This window comes from Malania oleifera, chromosome 5, assembly GCF_029873635.1.
Source record: "Malania oleifera isolate guangnan ecotype guangnan chromosome 5, ASM2987363v1, whole genome shotgun sequence".
Classification (NCBI taxonomy): Eukaryota; Viridiplantae; Streptophyta; class Magnoliopsida; order Santalales; family Ximeniaceae; genus Malania; species Malania oleifera.
This window is the reverse complement of record NC_080421.1, coordinates 15,672,254-15,697,289: the sequence shown is the minus strand read 5'-3', so window position 1 is coordinate 15,697,289 and position 25,036 is coordinate 15,672,254. Positions and strand designations below refer to the sequence as shown.

At 36.6% G+C, this 25,036-nt stretch overlaps 1 protein-coding gene across 1 annotated transcript in view; it reads left to right on the top strand.

Annotated features, from left to right (window-relative positions):
* Positions 1-25,036, top strand: part of LOC131156677 (uncharacterized) — a 95,572-nt gene that overhangs the window by 45,723 nt on the left and 24,813 nt on the right. The window contains exons 8-9 of the mRNA XM_058110541.1: positions 11,575-11,701; positions 15,751-15,819. Of these exons, the coding sequence (XP_057966524.1) occupies positions 11,575-11,701; positions 15,751-15,819 (196 nt within the window). The remainder of the gene's footprint in view (positions 1-11,574; positions 11,702-15,750; positions 15,820-25,036) is intronic.

Sequence of the window (25,036 nt, the reverse complement as noted above, 5' to 3'; positions counted from 1 at the left end):
TATATAGTTCCAATATACTAGTTACTGGAAAACAACTTAAATGCTACCAACAAACATTAAATGACTCAAAAGAAATTCAAACCACATTAATGGAAGACTCTTCAATTGAATTTATTAATGGCTATGAAAGGTGCTGCTATGTTCCTGCATCACCTAGAAACAATAGTGAAGTTTTTGAAACATTTTTCCAATATAGGAGCATTCTGAAGGAATTTACCATGATAGGTGCTTTCATGCAAAAGCATACAATATTTCACAAGAAAAGGTTTTGGTGAGCAGTGAGTCCAGTGACATTGGTGGTTAAGGGGTTGTTTATCCAATGTATGGTTCTCTGTTGTTGTGAATGGGGAACCTAAGTCTTGGTTTAGGGCTTCTAGAGGCATTAGACAAGGGGACCCACTCTCACCTTTTCTGTTTGTCCTAGTAGCTGATATTTTGAGCAGAATGGTGGATAGGGCTGTGGATTGGGGGTTGGTCAAAGGTTTGAAAGTACGGAAATGATGTGGTGGTTTCTCATCTTCAATTTGCCGATGACACCATGTTTGTTCTAGAGGACCATAGGCCTTCTTTCAGATGTATTTTGGGTATCCTTCGTGTTTCTAAGATGATTTCAGGGATGAAAATAAGTTTGGGGAAGAGTGGTCTAGCCAATATTAATATGCCTCTTGAGTGTGTTATGCAGTGGACTTTAGAGGTGGGGTGCGGTCTTTTAGATTGGCCTTTGACATACTTATGGTCACTTTAGGGGGCAATCCTAGATCCATGAATTTTTGGAATCAGCTGGTGGAAAGAGTGGACAAGAGGTTGGATGGTTGGAAGGGGGCACCTTTTTCCATTGGGGGCAGAATTACCCTATTCAGGCTTGTTTATTTAGCGTTCCCTTATATTATATGTCAATTTTTAAATTCCAGTGGGTTTTGCAAATAAGATTGAGAAAATAATGAGGGATTTCTTATGGTTAGGAGTTGGGGAGTTTTTGGGATCATTTAGTTAGGTGCGAGGAGGTCTGCAGGTCTGTGGGGTTTATGGTTGGACCAAAATGTACAGTTTTTTGTAGGGATAAAATTGAGCAGGCGGCTGGTTTGGGAGAAGATTCATTATTTGGCTTCTCTATGGTGCATTGGCTCTGGTTGTTTTAAGGGAGTAAGCTTTTAAAAAATTCAGTGAGATTGGAGCATTTTTTTTGTGTTTTTAGTTTCTTCCTTTTAAGGATATTTCCAGAATTTCGATGGGGAAGGCCTTATTCTCGTGTTTGTTAATTCTTCTCTTTCTAGTGAAATCTCTTCTTTTGCAACCAAAAAAAAGTTGCTACTTCAGACTGGATATAAATTTTCATATACTTGTTAAATAACTCTTATTGATTCTATCATGGGTGTGGTTTTTGAAACTGGAGATGCATTTTGAAAATGCAAGTTTAACTTTTGTTAGCATGTATAAAGGGGAGCTCATGCGCCACCTTTTGACCATGCTAGCATACCAGCTTTTGGTTGCCTTGAAACTTGTTATTTGGAAATGTACTGTCACTATCAACAATGGTGATGTGGATGATGTGATAACACAGGCAATTCCTTGTGGAATATTGGTAGCGGACTTATCCAGCAGATCCATGAATCTTAGTGTGTTTCATGGCTGGCACCCACTTTTCTAAGAGCTAACAAGACTACTCACAATTAACACATTTCTGATAGCCACTTGTTTTCTTATCCATTCTTTCCTATATGAAGGACAGTAATCGGAAGTTCCCCTTTTCTGTAGCACCAAGTGTTGCAATAGTTATGTCTAGCTCTTCTCCTACCATGTTTTCAACCACCTTTGCAACCACTATGCTGTTTAGTAGGTTGTGATGTTGGAATTTCATCATTGAGATACATGAGGATGCCATGCAATCTTGAATGTGCATTTTAACTTCCACAACTGAAAATGAAGCCTCAAAGGGTGGTTGTTTTCCTCTTTTTGTCTTTTATCTTTTCTACTTACCTTTGAGAAGCCATTCATTGGTGTAGTCTTGACAACTCTGTACTCCCAGTTCTGCCTTATGTGATAAACTATAAACTTTTTCTTGTTCGTGAATATTAATCCCTTGTAAACTCTTTGTAACAGTGAGTGTGACTCCATTCCTCAATCATATTGGGTGCTGAGAGAAGATGTATTAAAATATCAGAGTATCGAGCTTGTCTTATTTGCAAATCTTAATCTCTTGTGTAAATTTTGCAATACATCTCATTATAGCAAGTGTGACTCATGCTTTTGAGTTTCCCTCCTATGTGGAGGATTGCCCACATGTGTGGAGTGGTCCGCTTGGATGTTTTGGTTGATGCCCAAGTGGAGCCCTTGCCCAAGTAAAAGTAGAAAAAATTTATGCTTGGTGGGGATCCACCCTAGTTGTCTTGCAATGGGGTGTTTCATTTACTAGTTGGTTGTAGCTTACTTTGGAAGATGAATGGTGGCCTTTTAAGATAAATCAATTGACTCGGGAAGCTATTGCTGGAAGAATGTGAGCTTCGTGCATCTTTGGGACAGTCAAGAACATGGTTGTTAAAATCGCGACTTGAATCGGAGAATCGTACGATTCTACGATTCAAAATTACCCTAACGATCCAGCTCCCATGGAAAATTGCATTTCAGTAGAATCGTTACAGAATCGTACCTGAATCGGTGGAATCGTGGAATCATAATTGTGAGTGGAATCATAACAATTCTTCCTGGAATGGGTTTTTTCCCTCTTTGGGCTTGAATTGTAGGGCCTAATATGTGTTTTTACTGTAAAAGAGGGCCCAAAGCTTTTATACATTAAGCCCAAAATCTTGAAATATAGGGTAAAATAGCTCCTCTGTTTGACAGCTTCAGTGTTCAATTCTTCGATCAGCAGCAAGGCAGCAACCAGTGAACCCTTCAAGCACTCTCGTCTCCCTCTGACTCTCCTTTACTCTAGTCGACTACTCCTGTAAGGCTGTAATAGTCCTGTTTGTGTTCGATGTGCAGTTTAACATAATGAGCATGGTCCGAACAACATCTAAAATATGACGATTCTTTTGTTCAGCTACTCCATTTTGTTGTTCAGCTACTCCATTTTGTTGTGGAGTATATGGACAAGAATGTTGAGAAATAATACCTTTATATTGCAAGAAAGATTGGAACTCATGAGACATATATTCCCCACCCGAGTCGGACCGAAGAATTTTAACAGCAGCTGAAAATTGAGTGTCAACAAGAGCTAAGAACAGTTTGAAAGTATGAAAAACTTCTGATTTGTGCCGCAAGAAATACACCCATGTATATCTGATGTAGTCATCAATAAATGTCACAAAATATTTGTATTGGGCATGAGAAATAATAGGACTAATACCCCAGACATCACTATGAATGATCTCAAAACTGTGGGTGGCTCTACTCCCTTCAGAAGGAAAGGGTAAAGTTCTACTTTTTCCAAGTTTACAAGTTGCACAATCAGGAAACATAGTGGAAGAAGAATGCTCTTTATTATTCAATAGACCAGATTTCAACAAATAAGATAGAACCCTAGAATTAGGATGACCAAGGCGCTTATGCCTGACTTCATTTGACACTTTAGACTTATTACAAAGTAAAGACAGTACAGAGAAAGAAGGTAAGCTTTGTGGAGCAGGTAGTTGTAGAGAAAAGGGACGTCGATGCTTAGGCCCCTTCGCTATCAACTGCCCTAACATCTGATCCTGCACAACACAACCACCATGAGTAAAATGTACATCATAATTTTGGTCCACAAGCTGGCCAACAGAAACTAAATTCACAGAGAGATTAGATGATACAAGAACATCCTTAAAGGAAGAAGATACATTACCAACTGCCACAATGGGTAGAGCACTACCATTGTTTGTTTGAATATGTGAAGAGCCACAATATTTTCTGACATTACTTAAACCATGGAGAGAATTAGTCATATGATTAGAAGCACCTGAGTCTAAGATCCAAGAGGGAGATGAAGAACCAGTACCATGAAGACCCAATGCTGAAAATGCACTCACAATCATTTCTTGCACCGTTTCTCGAGTTAGAAAAGGGGCTGGAGGCTGTAAAGCAACAGCAGAAGTTGCAGCAGTAACAGCAGGCATAGCTGGCTGTAAGTCACCAGTAACAACAGCATGATAGACCTTGTTGGAGCATGAAGGATGAATAGTACAGTCCTTAATAATGTGCCCTGGCTGCTTGCAGTAATTGCAAAATTTCTGACAGTTAGGGGCAATATGGCCATATTTCTTGCAACTATAACGCTGTGTGGTGCTCATGTCACGACCCTTTCCCTTGCCATGAGCAGCATAGGCAACTGAGACGGTATTAGAAGCAACATGAGACTGCTCCATAATATTCTGAGTATTAAGGCATTGTTCCTCACGCAAGAGTTCTCCAAAACAGGCCTCCAAAGTCGGAACAGGATCTCTATTTACTAGAGAGGCACGAATAGATTCAAAGTCAGGCCTCAATTTCATTAGAAATTGGTCTCTTGGGCTGGTTTTGTGTACGTGTTGTACTGTCATCCAATCCTTCTGCAGAGACTCTGGCTGTAACAAGGTTGGAATAATCATTCCACAAAATCAGAAAACCAGAGTAGTAGTCTTGAACTGATAGATCCCCTTGAGTATAGTTACCAATGACCAACTCAAGCTGGAAGCACCTAGCATTGTTGTCTTGGTTATAGACTTGCTTGAGATAATTCCACATAGCCTTTGCAGACCTATGAGGATGCAGAGAAAGAATCAGATGTGGCTCCATAGAACCAAGTATCCAGGACATGATTTGATTATCTTTGGCATCCCAAGCTGCCTTGTCAACCACAGACCTTTCCGCAGTAGATCCCCCTTTGCTGCTGCCATCTATATGTCCCCACAGCTCTTTACCTTTGAGAAAGGTCTCCAATTGAAACTCCCAAGCAGCATAATTTTTGCCAGTGAATCTGACACAAACATTATTTGACTTCTCCATAAGTACTGAGGCTATGACTGAGAAAACTAGGACTGAGATTTCTTAGAGAATAGCTCTGATACCATAATAGAATGGTTCGAATTGTCCTCTCTTTTGAGAAGGTCTTTCATTATATGGGCAAGACTGCCGGTTATGCAAGGAAACTTAAATATGTACATGCTAATTACACAGAGTGATCTTAGGAAGCTATATATGGTAAGCCAGCTAATATACATAAGAGTGATTTTAGGAAGCTATACATGGTAAGTTAAATCTCCTCTCCTATTTATGAAAGTATATACATCGTAGATTAATAGCTATTAACAAGGCATAATTTATGGTCTTCTATTGACACAGTTCAACACTCGCCAGCAGCTCTGTTCGACTGCTGAGGTGTTAGATACTTAGATCAACAGCAGGGCAGCAACCAGCGAACCCTTCGAACACTCTTGTCTCTCTCAGACTCTCCTCTACTCTAGTCGAGTACTCCTGTAAGGCTTCGATGTGCAGTTCAGCACTCGATAGTCGACTCTTCTGTTGGCACCAAGTTCTGATTGTTCTTTGGTGGTCGACTCCTTTCTTCAGTCTTCTTCTCTCTATCGATTGCCTCAGCAGCCAGCAGAGTCAGCACTCTTCTCTCAATCAAATCCTTTCCTACTCTTCTTTTTTGCAGCTGTGCTTATTAAACTCATAGTCTTAAGAATCGTCATAAAATTCCATATACATTTATTTTAAATTTTTTTCAACTAAGCTTATTAGTTGACTTATTAATTAAGCTTATAGTCCTAAGAATTGTCATAAAATTCCATATACATTTATTTTAAATATATTTTTTTTACATTGAAAGTAAAATCTTACAATTCTTGATCCAATTTTACGATCCGATCCTGCAGACCCCTCCAATGGTCCTACATAGAATCTCGATTTTGACAACCTTGGTCAAGAAGAGAGTGAGGGGTAGAAGAAAATTCTTTGCTGAAAAATCTGGGTTAAAGGTACCTGCGCAGTTAGCTTGATCTTGATGATCAGATGGTGATTTTTCGCCCGATTGAGCAGAAATTGATACATTGCTCGTGACTCATCCTTATTCATTATGGATGGTTTGAATGTCATTTGCATTTGGAGCCCTATAGAACTGGTTTCATTGCTAGGACATCTCTATTTTTGGGTGAAACCTCCCTATTGTTCACTCTAATTTGATTTACCTTCTTGTTGATGACTCATATTGCTTTGCCAAGAATTTGTTATTCTTGATGATTTTAGTGATGTATGTCTCTAGTTTCAGCTAGCAAAGACCTATTGTAAATTATAATTTTGATATACTAGAAGATAGAAAGCGGACTCTTTGGTCCCATGGGTTTTTCCTTCTCGCCAATGGTTTGTCCATGTAAATCTTGGTGTTCTGTTTGTGTTTGTGTGGCCAATTTGCGTTGTTGAATGCTGATTACTTCTGATTTTTGGTAATTGGTTATTATACTTCGTATTGATTTAAATAAGGGAAGGATTATTTTGGGCTATTTTTAGCCATCACCTCCTTACAGTATCAGAGCTTGGTTAATGTGTAGCCATGGAATTGATCACTAGTAGAGTGATTAGTTTGAATGGAAGTAATTATCACATTTGGCAAAGGAAAACTGGAGGGCCTTTGTTTTTGCAAAAATTATTGTAGTCCCTATTCTTGGTGGGTCGGGCCAAATCTAGTGACAAAATTAATGATGGTTGGAAGTTGTTAAATAGAAAAGTGTGTGGTTATATTCAACAATGTGTTGATGATAATGTTCATAACCATGCGGCCAATGACATTGATGTACACTTACTTTGGACAAAACTGGCTGAGCAGAGAAAATAAATTGTATGTGATATAGAATCTTATAAATTTGAAATACAGGGATGGTACTTATATTTCTAATCACTTGAATAAAATGCAAGGAATTATAATCTGTTTTGCCTTTGTGAAAATTTCTTTTGATGAGGTGTGGGCTTTATGGATTCTTGATTTTTTACTGAATAGTTGGGAGACACTTGAGAGTTTCCATCACAAACTTGGCGTTGGAAGGAGTTGTGTTTGAGTTTGGTAAAAAGCAACTTATTGAATGAAGATATAAGGAGAAAAAATGAAGGTTCTTCATCCTCTTAAACCGCCCCTCCAATGTGGATATCTGGAGAAGGGGAGCGAGAGGCAAAGAAAATAAAGGTTCTTCATCCTCTAAGGCAGTCACATAAAATAGGGGGAGAATAAGGTCATATTTTGCTTGTAGTAAGAAAGGTCATATAAAGAAATATTGTAGAAGGTGGAAGAAAGAGCAAATAAAAAGAAAGAGATGACAAGACTATTACTTTTGGTAGTTTTCTTATTGTTTATGACAATAATGAAATTAATCTTGCTCGTGAGGAGACTAATAGGGTGATAGATAGAGGTGCCTCCATTCATGCTACTTCCGGAAGTGATTTCGTCTTATTACATGCCCAAGGTGATTTTGATGTGATGAGGATGAGAAATGATGATTTATTTAAAACTCCTAGCATAGGTTGTGTGATTGATAGTATTAAGGTGATATGCACTCAGGGGGGTCTTGAACCAGAGACTTATTGTTTTTTGTGATTTTAAATCCCAAAATTTGTCAGTTTCTATTTCCCCCCTTATTATTTGTTTTAAGAAATTTCTACTTTCTTATGGATTTTCTGAATTTTTGGCTTTCTTTTGATTTAACATAGTTTATTACATTGTATGGCCATGGTATTAAAAAAAACAATTGGCTGAGCTGGGCTTAAAAATTTAAAGCTCTTTCTTATTGGTGTATATTTGGCCTTGATAGATGCATGATTATTAAAATTTAGAAATATAGGAACATAGGGTGTGAATTGAACTTTTCTTTGCCATCTATGCTCAAGATCTCTCAGACAAAGCTTATTAATTTGTGTCTCTTGACTCACCCCGATTTTTTCCTTCCTTTTTTTTGCTATAAAGTAGTAGTGCTTTTTTTGCACCATTTTAGAAATGAAACGCCTATGGTTGGTTTTAGATATTATTTTTTGAATCTAGGCCAACTTTACCTGTGATGGACTCAATGCCTTTAAATATTTTCCATGTAGCCGGTCCCAAGCCCAAGTAAAGGGGAGGGTTGCATTAGGTATTTGACAGCTAGCGTAAAACTTGTCAGATCACTATGATTTGAATCCTTACCCAATTATTTGGTGGGGTGTCCCATATGAGTGACATGTTGCACTTATATCACCTAGGTGTAGCAACAAGTGGGTGAGGGGTGGGCTAGATCGTCGCCCAGAAGTGAAACGTCGTGTCGGCACCTGAGTATGACATCAAATATGCGAGGAAACCTACATCATTCTAGATGTGGGTGGACAAAGAAGTTAGTTCAGGAGACTAGGATTATATTAGTAACTTGGAATATAGGAAAAATTGACGGTAAAAGTATGGGGATTGTGAGCACAATTTAGAAGAAAAATTTATCTAATCTGCCTTAAAGAAATTAGGTGGTAGGGGAGAGAGCTAGAGAAATTTAAAAATCAGGATTCAGACTTTGGTACACTGGAAAAGAAAAATATAAGAAGTAGATGTCAAAAGACTAGGGAATAGAATCTTAAAAATCAAGATGGTCTTAAGCTAAGAGATAATAAATGTCATTAGAGCTTATGCTCCTCAAGTAGGCTAGACAGAAAACCTTAAAAGACAGTTTTGGGAAGATATGGATAGTATTATATTAGGGATATCAAGATTGAGAAAACATTCATTGGAGCAAATTTGAATGGACTCATTGAAAGGGATAATAAAAGTTATGAGAGGATACACGGAGGATATGGATATGGAGATAAAAAATGAGTTTGTGGATATGATCTTGGACTTCGCTATGTCATATGATTTCATTACAATGAATAATTTCTATAAAAAGAGAGAACAACACTTAATAACCTTCAAAAGTGGACAAAATAAAAATTAAATAGATTTTTTCTTAATTATGAGAAGGTAGGTTGTTTATCATGTAAGGATAGTAAAGTTATCCCCATGAAAGAGTGACCACACAACATAGAGTTAGTGTTAGATATATGTATTAAAAAATGGAAAAGAAAGGATAAAATAAGTCGGAGTGAGAGATTTGAGGTGAATCAAGGGCAAGATTCTTGGATGGCAAAGAAAGTTGGTGGTGGGATCAAGAAATGTTCAAAAATCTATACAGACAAAATGAATTTGGTATAAAACATGGCAAAAATGTAGAAACATGGAAAACTTTGAAAAGTATAAAGAGGTGAGAAATGATGCAAAAAGGCCGTTAGTGAAACTAAATGTAGATCATTTAATCATTTATATGCTAGATAATATACAAAAGAAGGGGAAAGAGACATTTAAACTTGCTAGAGTTAGAAAAAGAGTAAGGACTTTGGTAACGTAAAATGTATGAAAAGTGAGGATGATATTGTTAAGGAAGAAAACAGAAAAGAAAGATGGTGAAGTTATTTTAATAAGCTATTTAATGAAATTTAAGTAGAAGTCTTAAACTTAAATTGACAAATGAGGAAAAGGTTAAAACTATGAGATTTATTTTTAAAATTAGAGTTAGAGAAGTTAAGTTTGCATTAAAAAAGATAAAAAAATGGAGAAGTTATAGGATCTGATAACATGACAATTAAAGTTTGGAAATGCCTAGGTGATAATGGAATTATATGGTTAGCTAATTTATTTAACATAATCATAAAAACAAAGAAAATCCCAAACGAATGGAGGAAAATCACTTTAATACCTATATACAAAAATAAAGGAGATGTTCAAAATTGTAATAACTATCATGGAATTAAACTTATGAGTCATACAATGAAACTATGGGTAAGGGTATTTGAACAAAGATTAAGATTAGAAACGAAGGTCTCAGAAAATCAATTTAGTTTTATGCCTGGGAAATCTACTACAAAAGCTATTTATCTTTTAAGAAGATTAATGGAAAAGTTTAGGGAAATAATAAGGACTTGCATATGGTATTTATTGACTTGAGAGAAAGCACATGATAGGGTACCCAAAGAAGTTCTATGGTGGGTTTTAGAAAAAAAGGGTACCAATGTCAATAAGGATATTGATGGAATTAGGGGTGGAGTGGAATCTAAGTTAGAGTAATGGAGAGAAGCTTTAGAATCTAGAGGTTTTAGGATAAGTAGAAATAAGAGAGAATATATGAAATATAATTTCAGTAATAGTAGGAGGAATATTGGAGACAAAGTTAAACTTGATGATGAAGAAATCAATAGTAATAGTAGATTTCAATGTCTTGCATATATTATTGAAGTTATAGAGTTAAAGCAAGCTGGGTAAAATGGAGAAATGCTTCAAGTGTGCTATGTGATCGTAGAATACCCTTAAAATTAAAAGGGAAGTTCCATTGAATGGCTGTAAGACTAGCCATACTATATGGATTAGAATGTTGCGCGACTAAGGAGCAACATATCCAAAAAGTAAATGTTGTTGAGATGAGAATGCTAAGATGGGTAAGTGGTATAATGTTAAAAGATAAAGTAGGAGTGAATATATTTGTGGAAAATTAGGCATAGCTCATGTAGAAGATAAGATAAGGGAGGGATGACTCAGATGGTTTTGGCACTTGTAATGTAGGCCAAATAGTCCTCGTTGAGGAAGAGTGAGTTAGTTACTGTTGAGGGGCAGTAGAAGGGATAGGGGTAGACCTAAAATAATTTGGAATCTGATAGTAAATAAGGATTTCATAGCCCTGAATTTGTTGAAAGAAATTTCCCTTGCCCACGATTGCATAAATTGGTAGAATGGTATTCATTTGGGGGACTTAAGGCTTGGCATTTGTTGTTGTTGTTATTGTTTTTGAATCTAGGCTAACGATATATCATTGTCCGTTGAAAAAATAAAATCTTACCATCAATCTAGAAATTCTAGCTTATATGCATCATCAACTCCTAATGCATACTGCGTGTAGAATTGGTATTTAAGTAATGAAAAGGGACTCCTTTTGGTCATCATGTTTCATATAATGAATGGAGGAAAAGAGGGGTGGGGTTATTATGGTCGGTGAAGCGTGACTGGAAAAAGAAGTGTTGTTTTAAAGGGACTTGAGAATTTAGAAGCTGTTTTAGTAGGAAGTGAGGTGTTAGAAATTGTAAAAGATGAGTTATTGTAAGCTTTCGAAACTTTTCGTGGGAATTGATTGTATAGTTGGTTATAGATTGCATTTCTAGAATAAGTAGTTGCTAAACAATCTGTAAGAGTGGTTTATTTTGCCCATGAGCCTTCTTGTTGGAAAATGGAAAATTTGACTGACTTTTGAAAAAAATAGCTTTTTGTTGGAATATTTCAAAGCCCATGACTCAAAACTCTTATAGTTAGAGTTTATTATGTGTGTGGTTTTCGGTTAATGACAAGCTTAAAAACTCTTATGATATGATCTCTGTCTTTGTGTCGATATGACTATTCAGCTTATGCGTCCCTTTCTTATCCATTCATTTATTCTATATCTGTTATTATCTCCCATATTATTATCTCATTCAGTTCCTCATGAACATGCAAAAAATTCTTTAGGCCAGCTGATTTATTCCTGAAGTTTTGATAATGTTACTTAAGGCAAGATATTTGTTTATTGGTGTTTGATAGTTATTCTTGTTCTCCAGAATTGTCCACACTCTAAGCCACAATTTTCGTGCTGCTACCAGCATTGTGCGTGCGCCATTGAAATTACCTGTCAAACCACATCATGTCCTCGTAAAAATTATTTATGCTGGTGTAAATGGTGGCGATGTAAGTTTTCCTTTCTTTATTTTCTTCCACCCTTGTTGTCTTCTTTTAATTTTTTACATTACCACATTATCTAAAATCTTAAGCTGCTCGGTTGTGGGCCAATATATCAAGCCTTGACGCACCCCCCATGTGCCTCTTGCGTGTGGAGAGAGAACAAATTTAAGTAACACCATTACAAGAAATACAATAAATTTTAACAGCCATACAATTAATGCAAGGGACAAGAATAGAACCCACCTCTTTGTAAATATGGCTCAAGTATCATGTTAGGTTACAATTTTTCCTAAAAGCTTAAGCTATTATGCTGTTTGCCCAAGTGTATATCATGCATTTTGAGATTTTAATTAAATGAATGACCTAACTCAAAGATAGGTCTCTCTCTCTATTTATAATACAAACCAAATACATTTTAATGACCATAATTCCCTATCTAACTCTCATTAATTAATACACTAACACAATAATAACACTAAAAGACTAAAATAACCATTAACACTCCCCCCCAAGCTGGAGCATAAATATCATATGCTCCTAGCCTGTTACCACTAAGACTAGAGGATGACATCCTAATGATAAGATAGCAAGTGGTAAGTACAACATCACTCCATAATACTCTAGGTACATGCATTTGATTTAGTAAGGTGCGAGTGATTTCAAGGATGTCTACTTTCCCTCTTCGCGATCCCATTTTGTTGAGGAGTGTGGGCACATGATGACGGATGAACAATACCAAACTCAGTCATGTAAGTAGTGAATTGAGTATTGAAATAATGTTTAGCATTATCACTTCGAATTATTTGAACTGAAAAACCAAATTGAGTCTTTATTTCAGAACAAAAGGCGCAAAATATATAAAATAACTTAGAATGATTTTGTTTAAATATAGCCAAGTCATCCTTGAATAATCATCCACAAAAATTACAAAGTACCGGAAACCCAACTTGGACACAACTTTACAAGGACCCAAACATCAGAATGGACTAACATGAAAGGGCTTTCAGCCTATTTTTTGACACACAAAGCAAATGAGACATGACGATGCTTTTCCAATTGACAAGACTCACGATCAAGACTAGATGCATGACTCAACTAAGGAACTAGATGTTTCAACTTTTCCAATGAAGGATGACCAAGGCGACAATGAATTTAGAGAGGTGTGGCAGCTGCCGTGCAGGTGGTTGAAGGAGATAGCACCTCAAAGTTATAAAGTCCACTAGCTTCACGCCCTCCACCAATTCCTCATCTTCAAATCCTGAATAATCACAGAATCAGGGAAGAATGTTACTGAATAATTTATGGTTTTGTTAATCTTGCTAATGATATAAGATTGAAAGAAAACTTGTGAATATACAAAACCGAAGGAAGAGAAATAGAAGAAATGGGATTTACAGTTGCAGTAGAGTCTATAACCCAAGGACTAGGACGAGAATTATTGGATGATATACATGCTATGGGATTACCTGTTTGGGCAAGAGATGCAATGGGAAGAGAAGCTTGTTGTGACGCTTGATACTATTGGAACTTGGAATACTCTTCCTCTGAAATAGATAAAGTATTTTGCCCCCCACTTGGCCCCAAAGGTGTGGAGTTGGTGTTGCTGCATTGGCAACACTTGAAGGTTTACCATGGAGATTCCAGCACTGCTCAATAGTATGATTACCTCATCTGCAATGAGCGCACTTGCGAGGAGTACCTCTACCTTGCCCATCTCTACCACCATGATCGCTCAAACCACCTTGATAACTTCATCTATTGTTTGGTGGAGAACTAGAATCACCATATGTGGCAAAGGCTCTCTTCTCCAAGCTAGATGCAAGAGCAGGAGAATGTGCTAAAGGAAGCACAAAGGACATGAGAATAAGCATTGGAAAATGATGGCAACACTGCACTACTAAGTATCTGGACAGGACTGCCTTAAACTCAAGTTTCAAGCCCGCTAAAATCGAAGAACTGTCATATGCTCCCTCTGCTTCTGCATCTTATGAATGTCAGCAGTTATAGGTTGCACGGCGTTAAACTCCTAATGAAATACGTTTCATCTCTCCAAGATAATCTGCAGTGCTCCTCCTATCTCCCTGTTGTAACTGAAAGTACTCCTTGTATAAATCATACATACGTGTAGTGTTACTAGAGTACAGAAGCTTGGCATAATCCTAAATCTCCTTGCATGTATCTTGATGCATGCACATCTGTGCAATATGGGGCTCCGTTGAATTCCACGAGAGGGAAACAATCAAGGCATCTTCCTGAATTCACACTTCTTTTCTCTTCTCATCAGGAGGATCAAATTGGAGCAAGTGGTAAGATTTTCCTAATCCTGCTAAATAAACCTGAACAACCTTAGACCACTGAACAACATAATTTTTTCCATCCCAACTCTTCAGTTGTTATCTGTGGCAGCGATGAAGGAAACATGTTTTTGGGATTCATAGACTGCATCCCAACACTCACAAACCTGTAGCCACACCAATGTCAAACAAGAAGAACAATCAAAACTAATCGGGAGAACCACAAATGAGGTGAAGCATTGAAATAACCACGGATAAGGTGAACCACCCTCACACTGATATAACACTGCCACTGCCTCACAAATCAACTTTTGAACACTGCCACTGCTCCAAGAAACTTGCAAAAAGCCTTTACGAACACCAAAAACAACAAACGGATTATCACCAGTGCATGGTAAAAAAGGTTGGATCTTTGAGCAAAAAACATGCCCAACAACTTGATGATATGGTCTAGGGTAGGAATGAGAACATGGGGGAAAAAATTAGAGAAGGAAGTGTGAATCTCACTCATGCGCCAGCACATGGGTTCAGGACTGCTGGCAGTCGTCCGGTGTGTGGGAAGGTTTCTAGCGATGGGATTTTGTATGGTTATGTTTCAGAGGGATCCTCTGAAACATAACGATGCATAACGTAGTTAAATGTCGCTAGTCAGCAATAACTATCTTTCAGTTAGGTCATGTTGGTGTTCAGCATGACCTAACTCGAAGATAGGTCTCTCCTTCTATTTATAATGCAAATCAAATACATTATAATGACCATAATACCCTTACTAACTCTCACTAATTAACATGCTAACACACTTAATAATAATACTAAAAGACTAAAATCATCATCAACGATGCATAGCATAGTTAATGTTAGTGTTCAGAAGTATCATGTGAGATACACTCTTCTATCTCTATCATATTATGGATCTAAAAAATTAGCTTCCTGACCAGCATTTTGCAAACCAGACTGAATTAGGTGGTCTAATAATGTGGTTGGATGTCACAATAAGCGTTTAACTCGATAACCTTGTGGCACAATTTGGCCCAGCCATGCGCACATACATAGTCAATGATTATGGACAGCTATGATTGTCTTATAATTGTTATTCTTAGACATGCTTACTTAGTCTAGACTTATATTTATTGTTTGTTGAAGATATACTTCTATTACCAAGGTTATGTGAAAATTACCTTATTTATTAAAGATATTAAGATGTTACACATCCAGAGTATCATTTTCAATATTTTGGAGCTCTCTTTGTATCAATGGTATTCTAAAATGAGCCATCCAAATGGAGTTTTTTGAGTAAAGTTTCTTGTACGAGCTATTTGCCCTGCACTGTCTTGAAAATGGACAAGTACTTCATACTGTGATGTGGTCCCCTTGGAGTTGCTTCTTAGGTTTATTTTATTTACTTATTAATGTGCACCATCTTTTTTATTTTTTACTGTAATATAACCACTGCCTAAGATATTTAGAGTTTACCTTGCTTACAAACTCCCCAAAGGCATAAACCATTCTATCTGCATGGATGTATCATACCCTCGATGACTAAATCTGAGAGCATCAGCCCCATCAGGGGTAGCTGTTGCTAATTTGGGGAAACAGCCACCAAGCTATGTGGGGTTGGAGACTGTTGTGGGAGGTGCCTTACATCTTCAGACCTTTTGTGTTGTTTTTATTCTACTGTTTTCATTGTGTATTATTTCCTCTTTTAATGAACTCTCTCTCTCTCTCTCTCTCTCTCTCTTGCATGTGGATTTGTGTGGGCAGGTGAATTTTAGCTCAGGTCACTATTTCAAAGATAGTGGCTCCCGACTTCCGTTGGATGCTGGTTTTGAGGTGCGGAATTTATTTAACTGGTTTGGTGTGAATCTCATTATTCACCTATGTTTCTTATCTTGATTTATGATTCAAATTGTGCTACATATGTTAATTATTACTGTGTAAAATTTGCTGATCTCCTTAGGGCCTTAGGGCTAATGCTTCAAACAGCTGGAATTTGATGTCTTAGGGGCGCTTCAACACTGGACCGGTTATCATTTTTTTTTTAAAAATATTTAAGCACTTACAGTTTGTGTAGCATTAGGGAAGATTTATTAAATTTTTTCGTCCAAATTTTACATAACCTCACAGTATACACCAGGACCACAATAAATTTTCTTATCGTTTCTATTCTTTTCGTTTTCTTGAGGTTTTACTCAAGGTTCTAAAATTTCATTTCCACTACAAACATTTTAATGGACATTTTTTTTTTTTGATTTTGATTGCAATTTTTAAAAATGATGACTTGTAAAGCATAGAATGTGTCTTAATGAAACTGTAGAAACTGTTATCAGATATAATAACCCAAGATCTGAACTACAAAATTGTAAGTAAAACACATTAATGATAGTTCTGTTGTGTATTAGGGGCAATAAGTGCGATACAATAATTATGTATTAAATTAATATAAATTAAAATTCATTAATCAGTTAAACAATTGTTATTTAGACAAATATAAATAATTTAAATATAAAATATTGAATAAGATGTTAATATCTAAGTTCAGTTTTGCATAAATTTCAAGTCTTAGGAGCTATCATTCATATCCTACTAGTAGTAATCTTTGTTTTCAATAACATAAAGATCTATTAAGAAAACTTCAATTTGTAGGTTTTTGAATCTCAAGTTTCATTTTCAATGAAATTTTGTTCCATAGTAAAAAACATGACAAATTTCATTGAAATTTCAATATTTCAATAAATTTTGGGTGATTGTGGAAATTCTGATTGAAACTGACCACTATTATGATATTGAGTGCGGTAGAAAGGAAACGTACATAACTGTATGTATGTATGTTTGTCTATATGTTGATATAAAATACGTCACTCTAATATGCAATTATATGTATGTGAATTTGTGATAGATTGGCATTCTAGAAACACCAAATATCTTCATGCAAATGTTACCTTACATGTATGCTTGCAAGTATATCTAGGTGCATTTATATGTCATCTGTACATGATACCTGTGTCCACAAGCCCTATCTATTTTTTTCGCTTAACATCACATACTTGTATTTCATTATTCAATTCAAGGTCTTAAATTTCGATTTCGACTCAAATTTCGAAACTCCAAAAGTACGGAAGTTTTGATGAAAATTTTGATTTCGATGTCAATTTCGAATTCAATTTGAAAAAATAACGGAAATTAGTAGTAAAGCATGAAATTCTTTGTGAAACTTTAGAAATGGTTAACAAACATAATAATATACGTTTTAGGACTAATATATTACAAATTAAATACATCTATGTTTTGTAAGAGGTGGAGAAGTTGTAAAATAGTATGTATATCAAACATATTTGTAAGATAATATACATGAAACATATTTGGTTAATACAAATGAAATTCATAAATCACTTAAATATTATTTATTATACAAATAATGATAATTTAGACATGAATGGTTAAATAAAATGTTGTTGTAAGTTTATATTTTCATATAATTTCAAAAACACTTGTAATAATCTTTTTTTTTTCGATAAAATAAATAAAATAAATTAAAAGAGAAATTTCACTTCACTTCACTCCTAATTCTCTTATTTGATTTCCGACGAAATTTCATTGTATAGTTAAAATTTCAACAAGTTTCGCTAAAATTTTGAGATTTCGATAAATTTCGAATGATTTGTTGATATTTTGAAGGAAATTATGCAAGACGGAAATCGACTGCCATTTCGATTTCGAGGGTGACGGAAATCAGAAATTTCGACTAAAATTTCGACAATTTCGTTGAAATTTAAGACCATAATGTATATATATATATATATATATATTTCTAAAATGTCATTACATGGTTGGCACATGTATTAGCCAGGCTTTGGACCAGTGACCTGGTAATGGGGCCCTTTTTCATATTTTATTTATGGTGCTAGTCTGACTACTGTAGCTGTTAATATTGTTACGGTTAAACTATTCAAAATACAATTTATGATTCTTTGGAAATCAATTGACATTTAATTGTTCATCTTTCTTGATAACTGAGAAGTCATATTTACATGGTATGTGCCTCTCTAATATTTCTGCTTGGAAATTATTCTGCACAAGAAAAAAATTGCCGGTAAATCTTACCCTTCAAAGACTTCTAAATTTCCGTAAAGAAAATCTAAGGTTATGTTTGGTTTATCAGGTTGTCAATTCCTAGGAATAGACTGGTCATAATATGAGGATTTAATAGATTACAACAAAAGTATGTCGTCTCGTAAAACAAAAGACAATGCATTTTTTTTTTCCCCAAGTTTGCAATGCGGAATAGACAAGGATGACTTTTCTCAAGAAATGACTATCCTCAAATTTCAACCAATTTGTAGTTGATAGTCAAGGCCGTGTAATTAATACTTGGGCCGATATCATTAACTGTGCTAATCTTGGTATGGAAGTTATGCATGAACGTAATGCTCATATCTTCCTTAGCTGCTGTTGAAGCTTCATCTACTTCTATTGTTCATGTTGAATGGAATAATACAAGCTTTTGCGTATTTTTTTTTTCCCTCTAAATTACTATATCCCTATACAATTTTTATTTCATTCCCATCGCATTCCATTATATTCATAGGAATGGGAATTTTCCCAAGCATAACCTAAAAGTAAAAAGAAACACTAGAATGAAAATTATTCATAGTGATTGATGTAAGGGAGATTTCACTGAGGCTTAAGCCACTTCGGGATTGCATGAATCATATTTACTAGAATTTTGGTTAGAAGTTACACAAGTGAACACATTTCTTGTTCTGTTTTGTGCTCGGACTGATGGGCAGTGTTTGCGTCAGGCATTGGCTGATAAAACTTGTTAGATAAACAAAAGAAACAAAAAACATTAATAGAGAAAACAAAGATTTGATGATAGTTCTGTAATATTCTTGGGAGAGTGAATCATTCCTATCTCCTTTTGGGCACGGAGTCACTACCAAGATAAATGTTTCTATATGTGAGTTTCATGCTTATTTCTCTGTTTGTTGTTGTAGTACAGGACTCAAATTGAGTGGGGGCTTAGGTTTTTACCATTGTCCTGAAGATGGTGAGCACCAAAGCTGTGGTGTAGTCACTCATTGAAAAGAAAAATTTTGGATTTAAATGCGGAAGAGTAAAAGATTTTGGCACAGAGGGTGGTTTATGAAGCGTTGCAGTTAAAATTGGAGAAACCTTATAATTTATGATGAAGACTGGAAAGTTGGACATGTTTGTTGGTGTAGTTTGAAGTGTTTTTTCTGGCATATTTTAACATCATCAGCTAGAAAATGACTGAAAACATTGCCCAAAAATAGATGGTCTACTAATGATTTCCTTGTGGGCAAGCAGTCCTATAGAAACAGTTGTCTAGGTTTTTTAAGGACAGGAACATTTTTTAATTTTTTTCTGGAGCAGCTAAACATTATTCATGTGCTTATCAATAATTTTCAGAAATTTGAGATGAAGATCGAGGAGGAAGAAACATCAACAGGTCTATGTCTAGCTTCCTTCCTCCTTCTGCAATTGTTTAGTTATACAGTTGGTGTAATGGCAATTGCACTTTATGGCTTTCTTGAAAAACAGTAAAGAGGGAGAAGCAAGATGATTAGGATCCTTAGGCATACAAAGTTTTTGGGAAATTTGAGTCTTAGTTGATGGTGATTTACGATCAGCAAAAACTATGAAGTATTTTATTGCCACAGGAGGGCATTTGAATAGGCTTTGCTAACAATTCAGAAGGCATTAAAAGTGTCCGTCTTCAGTGTCAATAGCTTGAGTTTGAATTTTCTCTACATGATTATTGATTTTTTAAGAAAACAATGACATTTGTTAACTCTTCTGTGTATGTAACACCAACTCATATGAAACATGCATAGAACACTTCGACCTAGGCAGGTTAAGAGGTAGAGCATTCAATTTTTTCAACGTAACTGATACAAATGTAGTAAGGTACTGTTAACCATTCCAAGGCCTAATTTTAGGGTCCTTTCCTGTCTGATGACTTTTGTTTGGTGGACGAGAACCCTCACCACAGAAAACGAGGGAGTTGCTAATGTGTTTCCTTGGCAGAAAGAGTTGGAAAAATTGATTTCACAAAAGAATGACTAGCTAACTTCTCAAAGAATGGTGATGGATGTTCAAGACACTTAAACTCAGAGGCCCATTTTGTATGGGTTAAAGAAACCCATGCTCATATGGGTCAAAAAATGAAGGGCTTCCACTTCTAATGAGGCTGGCGACTTAAGCCCAATCAAAGCTATGGTGCATGGTAGATACTAGCGCCAAACGAATGTTGCTTCTTCGAACATTAGGGAGGAAAATATCATTTCATTTAGGGACTCTCAGCATGCTCCACAGGATTAATTCCACCTTGACCAATTTTCTCCTTTATGCTCAGTTCCTAAGAAGAAACAGAAGGCTTTGCCAAGAGGGGGAACCAGAATATGATTTTCTTTTGACTTGGAGGACTATCTGAGCAGTATTTGTGAGTCTCAAAAGGAATTGCTAGTCGATCAGCTGAGAGCCGACTTTGAAATTGCAGAAGAGTGTGTACTGATATAGCTCTTTGAGGGGAATATTGGAGATGAAGATGAGGTTGGTCCAGGTCAGGATGTAAATCCTGAAAAGAATACACAACAATTGAAGAAATATTCTCAGCACCGGGATCCTGAATTTGTGTAAGCAGATGAATTTTTTAATCACTGTTCTGATCAGATGATAGCCTTAAATGATAAGCAGATAATAAATTTTTATTCATTATTCTGATCAGATGATGGCCTTAAATAATAGGGGTCTTGCGTTCTGATCCTGAGCTTAATATCTTCCTTGGTAAGGAGGTGAGGCTGGGTTTGAGCCCTAGAGCTTATGAGAGAAAGAAGAAGAAAGTCCTTAAAGAATTTAAAACTTGAGTTTCGTCAATAAATTATGAGGGTGGTAAGCGTGTTAAGTATGAATTATGATGGCCTTATTAGTTGAAAGTGTGTTAGTAATAGGAGCTTGATTAAGGTAGTTTTGTCTAGGTACTCCTTGGATATTGTTTTAATTCAGGAAACTAAATAGGAAATGATAGATGGTGGGAATGAGACTTCTTACCTTCTTGGGGTGCTTTTGGGGGTATCCTTGTTGTGTGGGATTCTAGAGTGGATAATTCAGTCGGGTTTTTTTCCCTTTCTATTTTAATTGAAGTGAGAGGGAGAGGTCAATGGTGGGTCTCCTCCGTGTATGGTCCTTCTAGACCAACCTTAGGATTTTTTGCATTGAGGTTTTTGCTTACTAGGAAGTGCGGGATGAGAGATCTCCCTTTGGAAAATGCTTGGTTTTTTTTGGGGGAGGGGGGGGGGGGGGTGTGGGTGGGGTTAGAGTGGTGGCTAGTAGGGTCTCCCAAATTGTTCTTACGAGACCTATTTTTGATCATTTTCCTATTATCTTGGAATCAAGCAGGGTTTCTTAGGGTCCTACTTTTTGGTTTTGAGGATATGTGGCTTTATCATGTGACTTTGAGCTGCTGATGAGGAGTTCTTGGGAATTGGACTTGTAGAGGGGTTGGGAAGGGTTTAGGTTTATGAGGAAGTTGAAATGTCTAAAGGAGGAATTGCAAGTATGGAACAAATGAACAAGGAGGTGTTTGGTGATGTTATAATTAGAAAATCCAACATTTTATGTGAGTTTGATTCTTTGGGTGGAAAGAAAGAGGAGATCAATTTCTTGGAGAGTGAGAAGGCAAAAAAGATTTCTTTAAAGAATGAGTTGGAAGAGGTGTTTTTTAAGGGAATGAGGAGTTGGGGGGCAAAAGGCCAAATTTAAATGGTTTAGAGACGGTGATTGTAATTTTTTTTTTTCTTTCACGGGCTAGCAAATGGGAAAATGATAAAGAATTTGATTAGGGAGTTGGATGTGGGGGGAGGGAGAAATATCAATGAATCTAGTTGGATTGCTTTTGAGATCACTAATATTTTTGATAATTTGTATTCTAATGTTTGTGACTGATGGTTGAGGGTTAGAGGAGAATCCCACTTCTAGAGATTAGATGTGATGGTTAGAGAGACCTTTTGATAAGGAAGAAGTTGGGGAGGTAGTTTTTGGGATGAAGAGGGATAAGGCTTTGGGTCAAGATGACTTTAGTTTTAGTTTTTTTGCAAGACTTCTGGGGTGTCATAAGGCTGGTTTGGAACAAGAGTATTGACTCCACTTTTATCGCTTTGGTGCATAAAAGTCTAGATCCATTGAGGTCAAGGACTTTGGAAATATTAGTCTAGTCTCTAGTGTTTATAAGATCACCAAAGTACTAGCTAACAAGTTGAGGGTGGTTCTTGATAAGACTATATTTACTACTCAAAGTGCGTTTATGGGGGGAAGATGAATAGTGGATGCTAATTATGATGGCCTTATTAGTTGAAAGTGTGTTAGTAAGAGGAGCTTGATTAAGGTAGTTTTGTCTAGGTACTCCTTGGATATTGTTTTAATTTAGGAAGCTAAATAGGAAATGATAGATGGTGGGAATGAGACTTCTTATTTTCTTGGGGTGCTTTTGGGGGTATACTTGTTATTTGGGATTCTCATTCTACTTCTAGAGTGGATAATTTGGTTGGGTTTTCTTTCCCTTTCTATTTTAATTGAAGTGAGGGGGAGAGGTCAATGGTGGGTTGTTGAAATCCCGAGTATCCTTGGGTATATTGAGTAAATTAGGAAAGTAGAAAATGTAGAAGATTGTATATTTTTCTGTAGGAAGATTGTTTACTTATTTAGAATCTTTGATTGTATTATATATTATAAGATTGGGATGTACAAAATATTCAATTGAAGAAATACAGAAATTGAATTCTTTCTTCATGGTATCAGAGCTAGGGTTTCTAAACCTTAGCTAACTATGACCAGCAGCATCGTCAACAACAGAGGATCGATTTCCTCTGAAAATCTCGACAGCGGCTCGGAAGCCACATCCATTGGGGGTTCGAATGGGCTAGAAAACTCAGCCTTTCCACTCGTAGTGGAGAAATTAAAAGGAAAAAATTTCCGTGAGTGGGCTCAATCCATCAAATTGGCGATTGAAGGAAAAGAGAGGTTAGGATATCTTACTGGTGAAAGGAAGAAACCAACCTCTACCGATGTTGTAGCCCTGCATAAATGGAGGTCTGAAAACTCCATGGTTACTGCTTGGCTCGTGAACTCGATGAAGCTGTCAATCGGGAAGATCTACTTGTTCTTGCCAAGGACAAAGGACGTCTGGGACGCTGTTCGTGAGACATATTCTGACGTCGAAAGTTACTCTCATATCTTGAAGATAAAGACCCGACTGTGGCAGATGAGGCAAGGCGAGAGAGACGTTACCGAGTACTTCATGGAGATGACCCATCTCTAGCAGGAGCTCGATTTGAGCATCGAGGAGGAGTGGGAATGCTCCGGTGACAGCACACGCTACAAGAGATGACTCTTGAACAAACGGGTCTTCGAGTTCTTGGCCGGCCTCAACCATGATTTGGACGACGGGCGGGGAAGAATCCTTGGCCGACCACCCTTGCCATCGACTTGAAAGGTGTTCGCAAAAGTGAGGCGTGAGGAGAGCAGAAGACACGTGATGCTGAGACCACCGATGGGCCATATTGGGCCTGAAGTACCAGCCCCGAATTCGAAATCAAATGGGCCTGAAGTCTTGGCCCTAATTTCAAAAGGCCCTGTGGGATTTGGGCAAAAATCACAAAAGGGAAAATTATGGTGCGAGCACTGTCGTAAGCCAGGTCATTCAAAAGATACCTGCTGAGAGATTCATGGAAAGCCTGCAGATTGGAAGTCGAGGCAATATCAAAAAAATCGTGGTTATCAGGCTACTACTAATAATTCAACTGAGAAGTCCCAAGGCGAGAAAAATAACAATACCACTCCAAGTGGTGTATTCAGTCCAAAGCAGTTGGACCAGCTATATAAAATGTTTTCCCGATCAATTCAAACATTGGGTCAGTCTTCCCACCGAGGTAATTTTTTATCAGCCTTAAATTCTATATCCCATTACAAATCACCATGGATAATTGACTCAGGTGCCTCTGATCATATGACTGATTCTTATCAATTGTTCTCATCCTATTCACCATATGCTGGAAACCTGAAAGTTAAAATTGCAGATGGATCTCTCTCACCAGTTGCAGGAAAAGGAAGTATTCGCATATCTGATTCTATAACTTTAAAATCTGTCCTACATGTCCCTAAGTTATCTTGCAATTTGTTATCCATTGGCCACTTGACAAAAGATTCCAGTTGCTCTACTAAATTTGTTTCATCTCACAGTGTTTTCCAGGACCTATCATCGGGGAAGATGATTGGTAGTGCTAAGGCGTGTGAGGGACTCTACTACTTTGAAGAGGCAAATACGAGTGAACACTGTAATGCTGCAATTTGTAATTCTGCATCTATTTCTAGAGATAGTGAACTTTTTTTATGGCATTTTAGGATGGGTCATCCAATTTTCAATATTTAAGACGTTTATTTCCTTCTTTTTGTTCAAATAAAACGTCTTCTGATTTTCAATGTGAAGTTTGTGAGCTTGCAAAACACCAGCGTTATTCTTTCCCAAAATCCACATACAAACCATCCCGCCCATTTACTATGACTCACAGTGATTTATGGGGCCCCTTATGCTCCCCTAATCGCACTCATACTAAATGGTTTGTTACTTTTATTGATGATCATACTCGTATTTGTTGGGTTTACTTGTTGAAAGATAAAACTGAAGTCCGTTATATTTTTGTCAGTTTTCACTCCATGATTCAAACACAATTCCAAACTCGCATTCAAATTTTATGTATTGATAATGGTATGGAATATTTTAATGATATCCTGGGACATTATCTTCAAGAAAATGGAATTGTTCATCACAGTTCTTGTGTGGATACCCCTCAACAAAATGGGGTTACTGATTGAACAAACAAACATATACTTGAAGTAGCTTGGGCATTGATATTCACTACAATTATGAAAAACTATTTTTGAGGAGATGCTATCTTAATAGCTACACATCTCATTAATCGAATGCCGAGTCAAGTTCTTTCTTTTGCCACTCCTCTCAAGAAATTCCAGG